The sequence below is a fragment of the Grammomys surdaster genome, unplaced genomic scaffold (assembly GCF_004785775.1).
Source record: "Grammomys surdaster isolate TR1022 unplaced genomic scaffold, NIH_TR_1.0 260, whole genome shotgun sequence".
Classification (NCBI taxonomy): domain Eukaryota; kingdom Metazoa; phylum Chordata; class Mammalia; order Rodentia; family Muridae; genus Grammomys; species Grammomys surdaster.
In genome coordinates this window covers 169,509-182,810 of record NW_021604701.1, presented here as the reverse complement: position 1 = coordinate 182,810, position 13,302 = coordinate 169,509, and the positions used below count along the sequence as shown (strand labels likewise).

At 38.2% G+C, this 13,302-nt stretch overlaps 1 protein-coding gene across 2 annotated transcripts in view; it reads right to left on the bottom strand.

The window, feature by feature from the left end:
- Hdac8 (histone deacetylase 8) overlaps positions 1 to 13,302 on the bottom strand; it is a 208,540-nt gene that overhangs the window by 141,905 nt on the left and 53,333 nt on the right. For both annotated transcript variants that reach the window (XM_028775798.1, XM_028775799.1), the window contains exon 5: positions 111 to 223. In XM_028775798.1, the coding sequence (XP_028631631.1) occupies positions 111 to 223 (113 nt within the window). The remainder of the gene's footprint in view (positions 1 to 110; positions 224 to 13,302) is intronic.

The window sequence follows — 13,302 nt, the reverse complement described above, 5'->3', positions numbered from 1 at the left end:
CATTTTAATTGCATTAGGCACTTCTCCTTTTCTTAGTTGCCTAGAAGTAGTTTTACTGACCAGAACCTTCAGTCTTAGGAGTGAAATATCTTTGAAACTGAAGGGCTTACCATCTCCATGATGTAGATCCAAATCCACATAGAGAATACGGTCAAATTTCCGTCGCAATCGTAATATTCCCAGGACAGCATCATTGAGATAACAGAAACCAGATGCTTCATCTCTGCAAGAAAACAAGTTGCTACAGCCAACATCTGAAAAGCAGTCCAAGGGAGGCTTTACAGCCAAGCATCTAACCTTTGAGATCTAGTCCCATAACATCCCCCTTCTTTTAAGAAGAACAAAAATTCACCTATGAGGATTATATAGTAAATGGGCCAGAATCATCAGAGAATGTATTTCAATAAAAGTAAATATTCAGAATGATTAGTTACGTTTTCCTACTTGCAATTCCAGAGGTTTCAAAGCATTAGATTATTATAACTATATCGAATGAGACTTTTCTCTGACAATTTCACTTTTGAAAAAAAAAAACCTTCTAGTCCCCTTGGAGTCATGATGATAAACACGGATTTCTACTTATACCTCTCTAAGGAAGCTAAGACCTAGGTGGGTACTTAGAGACAGTTCTACAGAAAATGGATATTGGATTCGTTGGAATAACTCCATAACATAACCCAGAAGTTGGTTGTTTTTTATTTTAATATGCTTTCGTACTTGTTATTCATGAAAACTGAGTGTAGAACAGACAAACATATAACCTTTTGGGCACATTAATGTAGTTGCCTCTCTATGGATGTAATTTTGAAATGAGGAGTGAAGAAAACCATTGTCCCTGGTGTCACTGAGTCCTGTGATATCACTTTATCCTCTTATCAACATTTGCTTGCTCTTTTATTACACTTTTATTGAGCCTCGCTGATTAGATAGGAAAGAGTGTATTAGAACTTAGAACTCATTTTAAAGCCTCATTCCAAGTGCCACAGTTTCTTCTGCTCCCATAGAGATTTCAAACATCTGGCCCACCCCAGTTCTGTTTGCCATGAGAATTCACTTGAAACAAAATTTTAGGCATGGCCATTTAAAATGGCATCATTGCTACTGTGAGAAACTTTTCTAGTGCCTAATGTAAAAAAAAAAAAAATCATGAAATCTCTCTCCAGTGAGATTTCACACTCTAAAAAATGCTCTGCTTCCCAGGCTAAATTGATGAGGCAGGTACAATGAGCAGGAAGTTGGTAAAGCCATCACTGGACACTGCCGCACATCACTAAGAGGAGCACAGCAACTGGTCTAGCTAAAGAATAGCTTGCCATTAGGTATACAACAGGGAAGAAACCAAGGAAAGAAAGGATGAGTTCAACCACAAATTCTCTGAGAAGTAAATATGTAGTTTTGAATGCTCTTGCATGTGCATGCTACATGCTGTTTTCTAATTCTGAAAGTTTACATGTTATAAATATGCTGTCTTAGTACATAACAAAAGTTAATGTGTTATCCTAATGAATATCAAATACTTTTGTAATGGAACACTAAGTGCTAGGAAAAAAGAGGAGAGAGAAGATAGTCATGAAAAATGATGGCCATAATATCAACAATTCTGAAAGTTCTTCCCTTTGTGGGATTATGTAATCTTTTCTTCCCAATGGATGGGATTACCAAATTATATTATAAGAAAATCTCATAAAGTGATATACATGTATAATCCTAACACTCCAAAGGCAGACACAGAATTGTAAGAGGCAGGTTAGTTAGCATGGGTTACTCAGCAAAATCCTGTCTCATAAAACCAAGGACTAGAAATAAAGCTCAGAGGAAGAGCAATGACTAGCATATGTAAAACTCTGGGTTTTATTCTCCATATTAAAAGGACAATGACAACAAAGACGACTGATGATAACAACAAGGACAACTGATGATGACAAAGAAGAAGATGACGACAAGCAAGTAAGCAAGCTCTTGAGATTAAGGTAGTTTTATTCTCATTTGTTTATAGAGATAAATACATATTTAGATAAGATTGCTAAAGTCCCACAAAATAAGGAAACTCAACTTTCAGGACTTCCAAAATACCACAAAGTAATCTTTAAAACCCTATCCAAGTGTCAGGTGTGCTGGTGCGCATCTTTAATCCCAGCACTTGGTAGGCAGAAACATGCAGATCTTTGTGAGTTCAAGGCCAGCCTGGTCTACATGGCAAGGCTAGCCAGGACTACATAGTGAGACTCTATCTAAAAAAAAAAAGCAAATATCTTAAGAATTCAAGGTCATATAATTTATGTAAATTTTAACAATTTTAATAATTAAGACTAATTTAATAGTTTACTAACTTATTAAAATTAGTTCTATCTTATCAGTGTGAGGTATAATATACAGGAGTATTTTTAGTTTACTTAGGTATGTTCTTCCTAAACATTTTACAGTTTCATTGACTGAACAAGCTAACACTACTTCTACAAAATGCTTAAGAGGATGCAAACTGTAGATTTGTTTAACCAAGTTTAGTCATTATTATAGGAAACCTTATTTCCAATGTAATTGTATTTTGTATTCTATCAGCTTAAGATAATTTGTTAGAGCTTAAGGTTATAGAAAACTCTGGCTGATGTCTAACTCAGTTATTTCTAAGGAAATGTTGAAGCATCAGCATAGATCTTGTGTGTGTGTGTGTGTGTGTGTGTGTGTGTGTGTGTGTATATATATATATATATATGTATTTCTTATTTGTGCATGTAACTATGTGTGTAAGGTGCATTCATGCATTTATGTGTGGTCACATGCATGTGGGTGCACATGTGACGGTCAGAGGTTGATATTGGATGTCTCTCTCAGTGTCTCTCCCTTTTATTAACTCAAGTAGGGTCTCTTGCTGAACTTGGAGCTCATACATGCAGCTAGTCTAACTAGCCAGCTTGCCCTAGGGCTCCCCTGTCACCACCTCCCAAGCATTGGGACTACAGGCAGGGCAACAAGCCTACCTGGCTTTTATATTAGTGCTGGAGAGCCCAACTCTGGTCCTCATGTGTAGGCAGTAAGCATTTTATCCACTGACCATCTCCCTAGCCCTGCTTTTATTTTCAGAACTTACCGGAAGCTATATTTGAGTATGCTAAAGGATGTGTTCTTTTGGCACTAAGAGAGAGATATGTGTGGATACAGAAAGTTGTAGAGGGTTCACAAAAAAAATTATTTGTTTAGGTCAAAGCTAGCTAAATTTTGGTGTGTGATTGATAAAATTTCTGACAAGAGCTTTAATTTCCAGCATACTGATGAAAAACTAGCTTTGTTATTTCTGTGTTTAAAAGACAAAGCATTTTGCAGTCTTAGTCTGTTCTTACAAGTTGGGAATGGCTTGCTTTACCTTCTGGAAAACCTTCCTAGATAACAAAGATTCTGCCTCTTTCCAGAATTATCTTCCGCAGTTTCCTACTTTGTACTTCCACTGGCCTCACATATGGTAAGCAAGCCCTCTTCTTTGGGATATGTTCCTGTATTCCTTGATTCCTTAAGAAAGCAAAGTCTTCTCGCTCAGGAAGGAGCTAAGGGTCTTTTACAGCCACTTTACTTTTATGCTTATATGAAAAATATTTGTTACTTGGGTAGAACAGAGAGCCAAGCATGTTTCAGAGGACCCATGGAAAAAAATCATAAAGGAAGCACCTATGACCATCAGCTTTGTATGGTGTCACTATTGCTGTGTCACAGAGGTAGAACTGTCAAGTCAGAAGTGGCAATTGGCCTCTCAGAGGTTATAGCAGTAAAATGTTACCAATATGATTATTTCAGAAATTGTATGCTGTATGATATCATCCATGTCTCTACCAGCCACAATATATTTCTATTTCTCAGAGTTCAGCTTACTGCTTTGTCAAATGTTACACAACTGGAGGGCTATGTCCATTACCCATCTGTGAGGACTACATGCTAAGATCCCTGTGGATTCCTGAAACTCTGGAAAGTAAAAAACACTTTATGTTTTTCTGTATTCATGTAAATATAACTATACCCTATTCCTCCCCTCCCTCTCCCCCCCCTCTCTCTCTGTGTGCATGTACGTGTGTATATGATATATAGCTATGATAAAATCCAAATTACAAGTGAGGCACAATAAAAGACTAGCAATGATAACAAAATGGAACAATAGTCAACTAGAACAATGATAAAGATGCACTATAATGAAAGTTATATGAATGTAGTTATATGAATGTTCTCTGTCTCTCTAGATATATTTTAAATGATATGCCTACCACCATCATCACATGTGCAAGCCAGAAGGTGGCATCATATCCCCTGGAACTGGAATTACTGATAGTTATGAGCTGCCATGTGGGTAATGAATTTGAACCTAGGTCCTTTGGAAGAACAGCCAATACTCTTAACCACTTAACTATCTCTTCAGCCCCTCTCCAAATATATTAATGTCCTTGGGCGATCATTATTGATCATGGGTGGGAGTTGTCTTAGTTACAGTTTCTATTGGTGTGATAAAAATACCACGCTCAAAGGCATTTTGGGGAGGAAAGGGTTTATTTCATCTTATAGCATGTAGTTCATCATCTAGGAAAGTCAGGGCAAAACTTGAAGGCAGGAGTTTAAGCAGAGATCATGGAGGAGTGTTACTTGTTAGCTTCCTTCTCCTGGCTTGCTCAGCCTGCTTTCTTATAGAAAAACCCAGAACCATCTGCCCAGTGGTAGCACTACCCACAATGGGCTGAGCCCTCTAGAGACCAATTTGATGGGGGCAATTTTTTTTTTCAACTGAGGCTTCCTCTAGATTGTGTCAAGTTGCCACCACTAACCAGCACAGGGGCCTAGTGCACAGTTTTTTCACTCAAATTTTCAGGAAGGTTTATTTTTCTTTTTTGTTAAATATTATCTTGATCGTAACTGTGCTTCTTAATTTTGAATCTTGGATCTTCCTAGTCAGTAGTTTTTAACTGGGGAATTCATATTATTTACCTAATACAAATCTTTAAGATATAGTCTAGATTACTGAATCTCTTTGTTTTCTTTCCCTGGTAGATTCTGGGTATAATCTAACTAAATGCTTGATACATTCATTTTACATTGGACTCAGATTTTATATGCTATTTCTGAGTCTTTTTCCTATAAAGATGATGTTCATATATTTTTATAAATTAGACAAAATACCCTGTCTTCTTGAAAAGAGTTTAATCGTTATGTTTACAGATCTTTTGTTGACAATTTTTTTTTGGATTGGCTTTTATCTTGTTTTGCATGCCATAGAAACAACTACATCTCCTTGTCGGCTGCATTATTATTCTCATAATGAACTCTCATCAGATTTCTCCCTTTTGAAAATGAGCAGTAATAAGGTAACCACAGCCATTGTGAGTCTTTTGTCATCTACAGGCTGCTTTTTATGTTTTCCTTCAATGCTTCCCTGAAAGTACCTACCACTGGCTCTAAGCCAGAGGGCTTCCACCTCAAGAAAATACCCTCTGAGAGCTCTGACAGCCTCATGGGAAAGAACTGTTGTGGGTACTTTTGTGTACAAGCTTCTGTCAGATAGCTTATTTTCTTTTATTATGTTGTACTGAGGATTGAACCTAGGGCCTTATGCATGCTAGGCAGATGCTGTACCACTGAGCTATAGCCCCAGCCTGTTTGTCTTACCCCCACCCCTCTTCTATGACAGAGCCTACACCCTTGTGTACATAAAACAAACACTTTAGGACAAAGAAACACCCCTAGTCCTGACAGAACAAGTTAAAACAAGTTTAAAGCTACACTAGTGAATAGTGAACTGAGCTGAGATTTTGAAAACTAGTTAAAAAGCAGGTGAGTTAATGACACTCCTAAGTCAAGCCTGAGTGGCATAACAATATTACTCATATAGACTCCAGATCCCTCAAGGAGCTTATGAGGGATGATCAGGAGTTCTATTTGGAATATTTGCTTTTATTCAAGACATAGTCTCACTATATAGCATGGCTGGACTAGAATATAGACCAGGCTGGCCTTGAATTTGTGGCAGTCCTTCTGCCTCTGTCTCCTGAGTACTGGGATTTACAGCATGAGCCACCACACCTTGCTTACCACTTGGCATTTTTCCAGGGCTTGCTCTTGTAATTAAATTAGTATATGCATAGTGGTATCTCATTGAGGATTTGATTTGTGTTTCCTTGATGACTGATGCCAGACATTGGTGGTGTGTGTGTGTGTTTAAAAGATATATATTCAAGACCTCTATCTAGTGTTAAATTTTGTTTTTAATGCTAAATAGTAAGAATTATTCATGTTTTCTGTTTAGTAAGTCCTTATCAGATGGATACATGGCTGACAAAACATGTTCCCATCATGTAGGTTGTCTTTTCATTTTCTTTAATGTCCTTTGATATATACAAGTTTTTAATTTGAAGCTAGTGACATGGCTCAGTGTGTAAAGACACTTTCTGTGTGAGCCTGGTGACCCAGATTTGATCCACAGAACCTATATAAATATGGAAGAAGAGATCTGATTCCATAATACTGTCCTCTGACCTCCCTACATATGCACTGTGGCACATAAACCCCTGCATATCACGTACACATACACATTTTAAAATGCTTTATGTTTGATCAATTCAAGTTTATCACTACTTTTGTCTTCAAGAGGGTAGGATTACATGTAATGTACCACATCTGGCTTGCTTGTTTGACATGGAGTATCATTATATGCTCACCTTAGATTTATTATTATTATTATTAACTTTTTTATGACAGAGGCCTATTCTCTGTCCTTCAGCACCTGAGAGTGTCCTCTCCAGGACTGACACTCTCCATTTAACCCCTCCCCATGTCTTTCTTTGCATTTGGCTACACTTTCTATCCTGTGGGTGGCGCTGCCCAGCCCAGGAGGGAGGAGGGGAAGTAGCCTAGGGACAGCTCTAGGGACAGCTCTAGCTGTCCTGGAACTCATCTGACTTCAAGCTCTCAGAGATCCGGCCGCCTCTGCACGTGGAGTGCTAGCATTAAAGGTATGTGTCACTGCATGGCTCCAGCTTGAATTTGAATTTATGATCTTCCTGTCTCAGCCTCCAAAGTCCTGGGAATATAGCAAAGCATAGTGACACACATCCAGTACTCAGGAGGCAGAGACAAAGGGCATCATCTGCATGTTCGAGGCCAGAATGGTATACATAATGAGGCTACACAGTAAGACCCTGTCTCAAAAACAAAACAAAACCCAACCAAACAAACCCCATTACTAGCGCCACTACCAAAGGTCCTGGGATTATAGGTTTTCATCATACCTAGTTCTTTTGGTCATTCAGTTATGTATCTTTACAGATGCCTCAATCACTGGACTCTAAAACAACTGACCTTTGGTATTACTGCTTAACAGATGGCTCACAGTTTACAGGAATTAGAGTCACATGTGTCTGCTTTGGGACATTCAGGAGGATTATGCTTACCCAAAGTACTTAGGAATGAGTGATATCTGTCTTAAACAAAGGGGAGAGATAACAGTATTGAAGTTTATCTGAGCCCTGATTGTCCTAGAAAGCTGAGGTAGCTAAGAAATCCCTCCCACCTTTTGTTTTCCAAGAAAAGATTAACCACAGGGTTCACCCTCCCTTAGCACATTATTCCAGGATAAAATCCACCTCTATCCTTCTTTATAGTATCTGTAAGAGTTACAGCTCACTCAATTGTCTGCCACTATAACATTCCAGACTCCCTTTTCTTTGAGGTGGTTCTCATTTATGAACGTCCTCCCCATTGCAATAGCTGAATAAGTAATTCCCTTAATTGCCCATCGCATTTTGTCTTTCACATCACCAACACACAAGTCCAGGGGAAAGACCAGGTTGAACAAACATATTTCTGAACACTTTAGGGAATGAGTATGCAATTTTGTGATGAGGCAGTTGCTTAAACACACACACACACACACACACACACACACACACACACACACAAGGCAGAGCTCCACCTACATGCAGACAATTGTATTTGCTGGGTTTCATCCCTATTAAAGGTCAGGACAACCAGGTATGGTAGCTTATGCTTTTAATCTCAGCACTGGGGAGGAAGAGGCAGGCAGATCTCTATGAGTTCAAGTCCAGCTTGGTCTACAGAGGGAGTTCTGGGACAGCCAGGGATATATAGACTATGTCTCAAAATACAACAACAAAACAAAAAAAATCAAATCAAAAAGGTCATTGACATTTGGGTCATGACTTGAAAACTCTGAGGTAAAACATCAGGTGGCTATCTTACCCAGGCAAAGGAACGTGTTGACAATGTCCTATCAATTTATTGCCACTGGCAAGAATTCCACAACAATCTTTTATAAAATTTTCAGTGCTGGTATCTAATGATGGACATTTAGATTATTCCTAATATATCACTTTTACAAGTATTCTGCAACAGAGAATCTCAAATATGCCATTTTGATTATGTGCAAATATATTAAAAAGACATATTATTAGATGAGTAATCCTCGGATCAAAGGATTTCGCTGATAATTTAATTAAAATTGCCAAAATGCAGTCTATCATTGTGAATACTGTGTTAGCAAACTTTTACATAGGTAATAATTTAACAAATGGTAAAAAAATATTTAGCATTATAGACTTCTAGCTATGTTTTCTCATTTGGACCTTTCTTAAAAGGCTCTATGTCTATTTTTTTCTTTTAGTGTTAGCATACAGCTTAAGCATTCTTTGCTTTCATTATAGCTATTTTGGAATCAGCTGAAAATACAGTTTGGCTCTGATGGCATACAATCAAAATATCAGCCAACATTGAGTGCTAGCCTGTGCCAAGAACTGTACTAAATGCTTTCAATGGTGTTGACTCAATCAATTCTCACAACAGCTATGTGAGGTAGGCACTATTATTACTTCTGTTTCAAGGAAGTAAAACACAGAGAAATCAAGTAGCTTGTCCAGGGTCATGTAGTTAGGAAGAGGTTGAACTCAAACTGGAATGGTGTGAAAGAACTGTATGAAGATATGACTGCCATACAGAGACATGAACTGCATAGGTTTCCCTGCATAATTTGGTGAGTTTGAAAATAAGCATACATTTGAAAAATAACCAGAATCTATGCCATAACTCTCTAAAATGTCCTATCTTTGTTTTTGTTATTATTTATGATAAGAATACTTAAGATCTATGCTCATAGCAAACTTTCCAAGTGTAAAATGGTGTTGTTAACTGGAGGTGTTTTGTGGGACACTACATCCATAAGAGGATAACTGTTTAAAGACAATGCAGTATACATATAAGAACAGAGTGATATCTGGGATTTAAGCAGGAAATACTGCCGTTTGCAACAACATGGATGAACTTATAGGACATACTTCATAAAATAAACTAGACACCAAAGGACTACTACATCATCCCACTTATATCAGGAGAAGAAGATGGGCAATGTCTTAGCAGAGCAGAATGATGGCTGCCAGGAGATGGGTGAAGCAGAAATGCTTGACTTTGCATTTCAGTTTGTCTGGTCTTTGTCCTACATGGTAGTCACAACGATAAATAGTTTGGGTGTCATTCCATCTTGGCTCTTGCTCCTTTCCTTTGTTGTGATTCTTCTACTCTTCCCTGATATCTACACTTCCCTTTCACCATTTTAGTCTTGTTAATGTAGGTCAAGTTCATCTGTTTCCTAGGATTCCCCAAGATTTCGCGTGTCTTTCCCATTAATCCTTTACTATTTTGGGGATGGTTTTCTCTGTCCCTTTGGCCATTTTCTGCATGTTTGGAGTTAGAGCATTTTGACTGCTGAAATGGGCAACTTCTGATCTCTCAGAAGCAACTTAAACTTTAAGGTTTCTCCTATTCCTCCCACGCTTTAATCACTTTAGCTTTCCATCGGGTTACTTGGATTTGAGATAAATGAGTTGTTGAAATTCTCCCCAAAGGCAGGTATATGACCCAGGGCCAGATTCATATAAACGTCCATGTGATCTTTGCCTCTATAAACCAAATTGAGGTCCTGATCTAGAATCTTCACATTTAGAATTTATATAGGAACATGTGTGACAAATGATTAGATCAAGAGGGCCCTACTCATGAATACAAACAAATTCATTACATGTATGACAAAACAACTGAAAATGTGACCCAGGAAGTAAAAGAAATGTGACCGCGGCATCATTCTCTGCAGTTTTCCCTTTTCTATACCATTTGGCATGATAGGCAGTCACTACGGAAGACAAATGAAGGCTTATGATAGTAGAAAGGAAGTAATATTTGCCTGAAATATATCAAGAAAACTGACTGTGACTCCATTAAGATGAGAAGTGCCAGAAGGCCCTTTGTAGAATTGGGCCATATTTCCCTTTGGGTAATTATACCATCCAATACAAATGGATGAAAAAACATGTAAACAGTTCTATTTACTACATACAAGCTTAGATAGTTCATAAAAAAATTTAACATTTGTACCACAGAAGAGTCACTGTGGTAAGTGGGTCCTTGCAAATTGCCGTAAGATTAGTTGGCCCAGGGAATAAATTGAGTAGACGGGTCACGATGAACTAAATTCACTGGTTGTTTCCACTGGACATGGAGGTCTTATTTTTCTGGCTCTAAGCTTCTTTTGGACATGTTCCTCAAATGGCAAATAGAATTTTCCTGCTCTAAAACATGTTTTTATTCATTAAATGTGGACTAGCAAATCCAAAGTCTTTACTTGGCTGGTGAAATTTTATTTTATGTATTTTGCTTTTTTTTTTATCTTAAAAGAGAAGGAAGCAGGGAAGAATTCCCACAGCTCCCAAAGGCATTTCCTAGGATGCACCTCAGCATATATCCAAGATCAGAGTCAACAGTGTCTACCTCTAATGATCTTGGTCCAATGGAGTCCAGGAGGCTAAAATACCATATAACTAACTCTCAGTGAGAGAAATGGCAAGATTAAGCCACACCCACTCTCCTGTGCTTATTACTAAAGCAGAAATGTACAGCTCCTCGGACTTTTGTGAGGTAAGTACTTTACTAACTGAAGCTATCTCCCCAGCTCTCAGTTTTTATTTTACCTCACTATTTTATTACATTTATTTATTTGTTCTTGTGGGGGGAGAATGTGTGTGGAAGTCAGAGGACAACTTGTGTGAGTCAGTTCTCTCCTCCTACGTGGGTCCCAGTGAACTCAGGTCGTCAGGCTTCATGGCAAGTGCTTTAATGCGCTGACCATCTCGCTAGCCATCAATTTTTATCTTAAACTCATTTAATGAACTCAGAAACTCAGTGGCTTTGCTATGAATACTGGATGGGGAAATTAAACATCAATTTTGTTGTAATTGATGGAAATTGTGCCTGTTAACCTTTCTAGTTAGAGAAAACACAAAAGCGCTGGCGAAGCAGCTGTCCCAGGCTCAATGCATATGCATTTGTATTTCTGCACCTGGTCCTGGCACACAAGATGAGTGTCTCAAGAGCCAAAGACTTTATGTGCTTGCATCCCCAACCTACGTAAGAGACCGAATTAAATTGGCTGGAGTTTCTATTAGGTGTGGATAGGAGGAAATGCCATTGTGTTCCATTAGCTGATCCCAACCTCTGCTGAGTCAAGGGAGAAAGCAAAGCACTTGCTTTAAAAATGCAATGAATGCTGTTGTTGATGTAAATTCAGGGTAATCTCTGACATACAAGAAAAACATATGGATGCTCCTCAAATATCCTTTTGCTCATAGGATCTTCCTCAAAGTTTGGTCACAGATCACTGAAGTTGTTCAACCCTTTGTTTAAAAATATCTAGAGTCTTTTTGTGTTATATCTATATTAATTACAATACTAGATCTAGATGGAACACAGATCCCTTGTCAAAAATGCTTGGAACAGAAGTGTTTCAGATTTAGGGTGTTTTTTAGATTTGAGGATATTTTAAAGACTACCAGTTAAGCATCCCTAATCCTAAAAAAAAAAAAAAATCTCAAATCCAAAAATGCTCTGAAACTGCAACTTCCCTTTTTGTGAGACTGGCTATTGACTAGGTCTTCATGCATGCTAGGTAAATACTCCACCACTGATTATATATTTCCTAAGACCGACCTAATACTTATGCATGCTCTTTCTATAAGTTTTCAGAAAATAAATATGTAAATTCCAGAAGAATACTCATAATATTTTACATAAATTTTACTTGCCATCTTTCATATACAGATAGTGACTTCCTAGCAAAAGTGGCAAATTAGTTCCATTTAATCATTAAAGAATTTCCCTGCATAGCCTCATATTAAAGAGAGGCATCATGTTAAAGACAGAAAGTCAAAGGCTTTGCCTAGTACTCCAAGTCCTGATGGAACAAGGCTTGGAATCCTTTTGGCTACTCGTAGAGAATGAACCAGTGGTCCCCTAAAGTATTATGGGTGTCTCATGATGTCTCAGTCTCATGCCTAAGAGGGGACAGTGCATGCAATAAACATGCAAGTAGGTGCCAAGAACTCATTCTATGTTCTGGGGTTGTAGACAACACATGATGTCCTGATCTTGCCCTTGAAGTATTTGCAATTGAGCTGAATGACAATGCTTATTCGTATATATACATACATAGATACATACATACATACACCACACACACACACACACACACACACACACACACACACACACATTTAATAAGTGTCCAGCTGTATGGAATAGTTGGCTTTCTTGGGCTCTTAGCATCCAGTCCTAACCTGGGAACTCCATTCTAAGAGTCTCTGTGGACTTGTGGTCTCATGTATTCTCATTAGCTTCCACTGAAGTAAGGGAGGAAAAGGCTATTCCTCTTCTACAATTGAAAAACAAGATGATTTATGCACCTAGGTACTTAAAGAATTGGCCTAAGGCTGCAAAGCCTCAAGCAGTCCTATACTCTTTCCTCTATGCTCCCTGTTCAACATTTTACACTGCGTGTTAGAACTTCTTACGCATGAGTCTGGCAATGTGTCTGCCCTGCTTAAAAGCCCCTTGGTAGGTCCTTTAGTACAAAGCCTTTCATAATTTTGCCTAGGTCTACTTCTCAAGGGGTCCTCTAATATCACTGTTTCAAACTTTAACCATACCAACTCTTCTTTGCTTCTTAAATATAATAGCGTGGCTCTGAGTCTTTATACATACATAGTCTCAGACATGTAGAACAACTGCTATATTCTCTGAGAACCTCCAACTCATCTTTTAAGACCTGGCTATGATGACGTCTTAGAAGTTCCACATTCTTTTCTCAGGTAAAGGAAATTGATCTTACTCCATTTTGTATACATGGTCCAAGACCCTTTTGGAGTAGCTACCACAGTACCTCTCAAACCTGATTACGAGTATTACTTCCTGTACCCATCTCTGGTTCAAAAGAAGGAC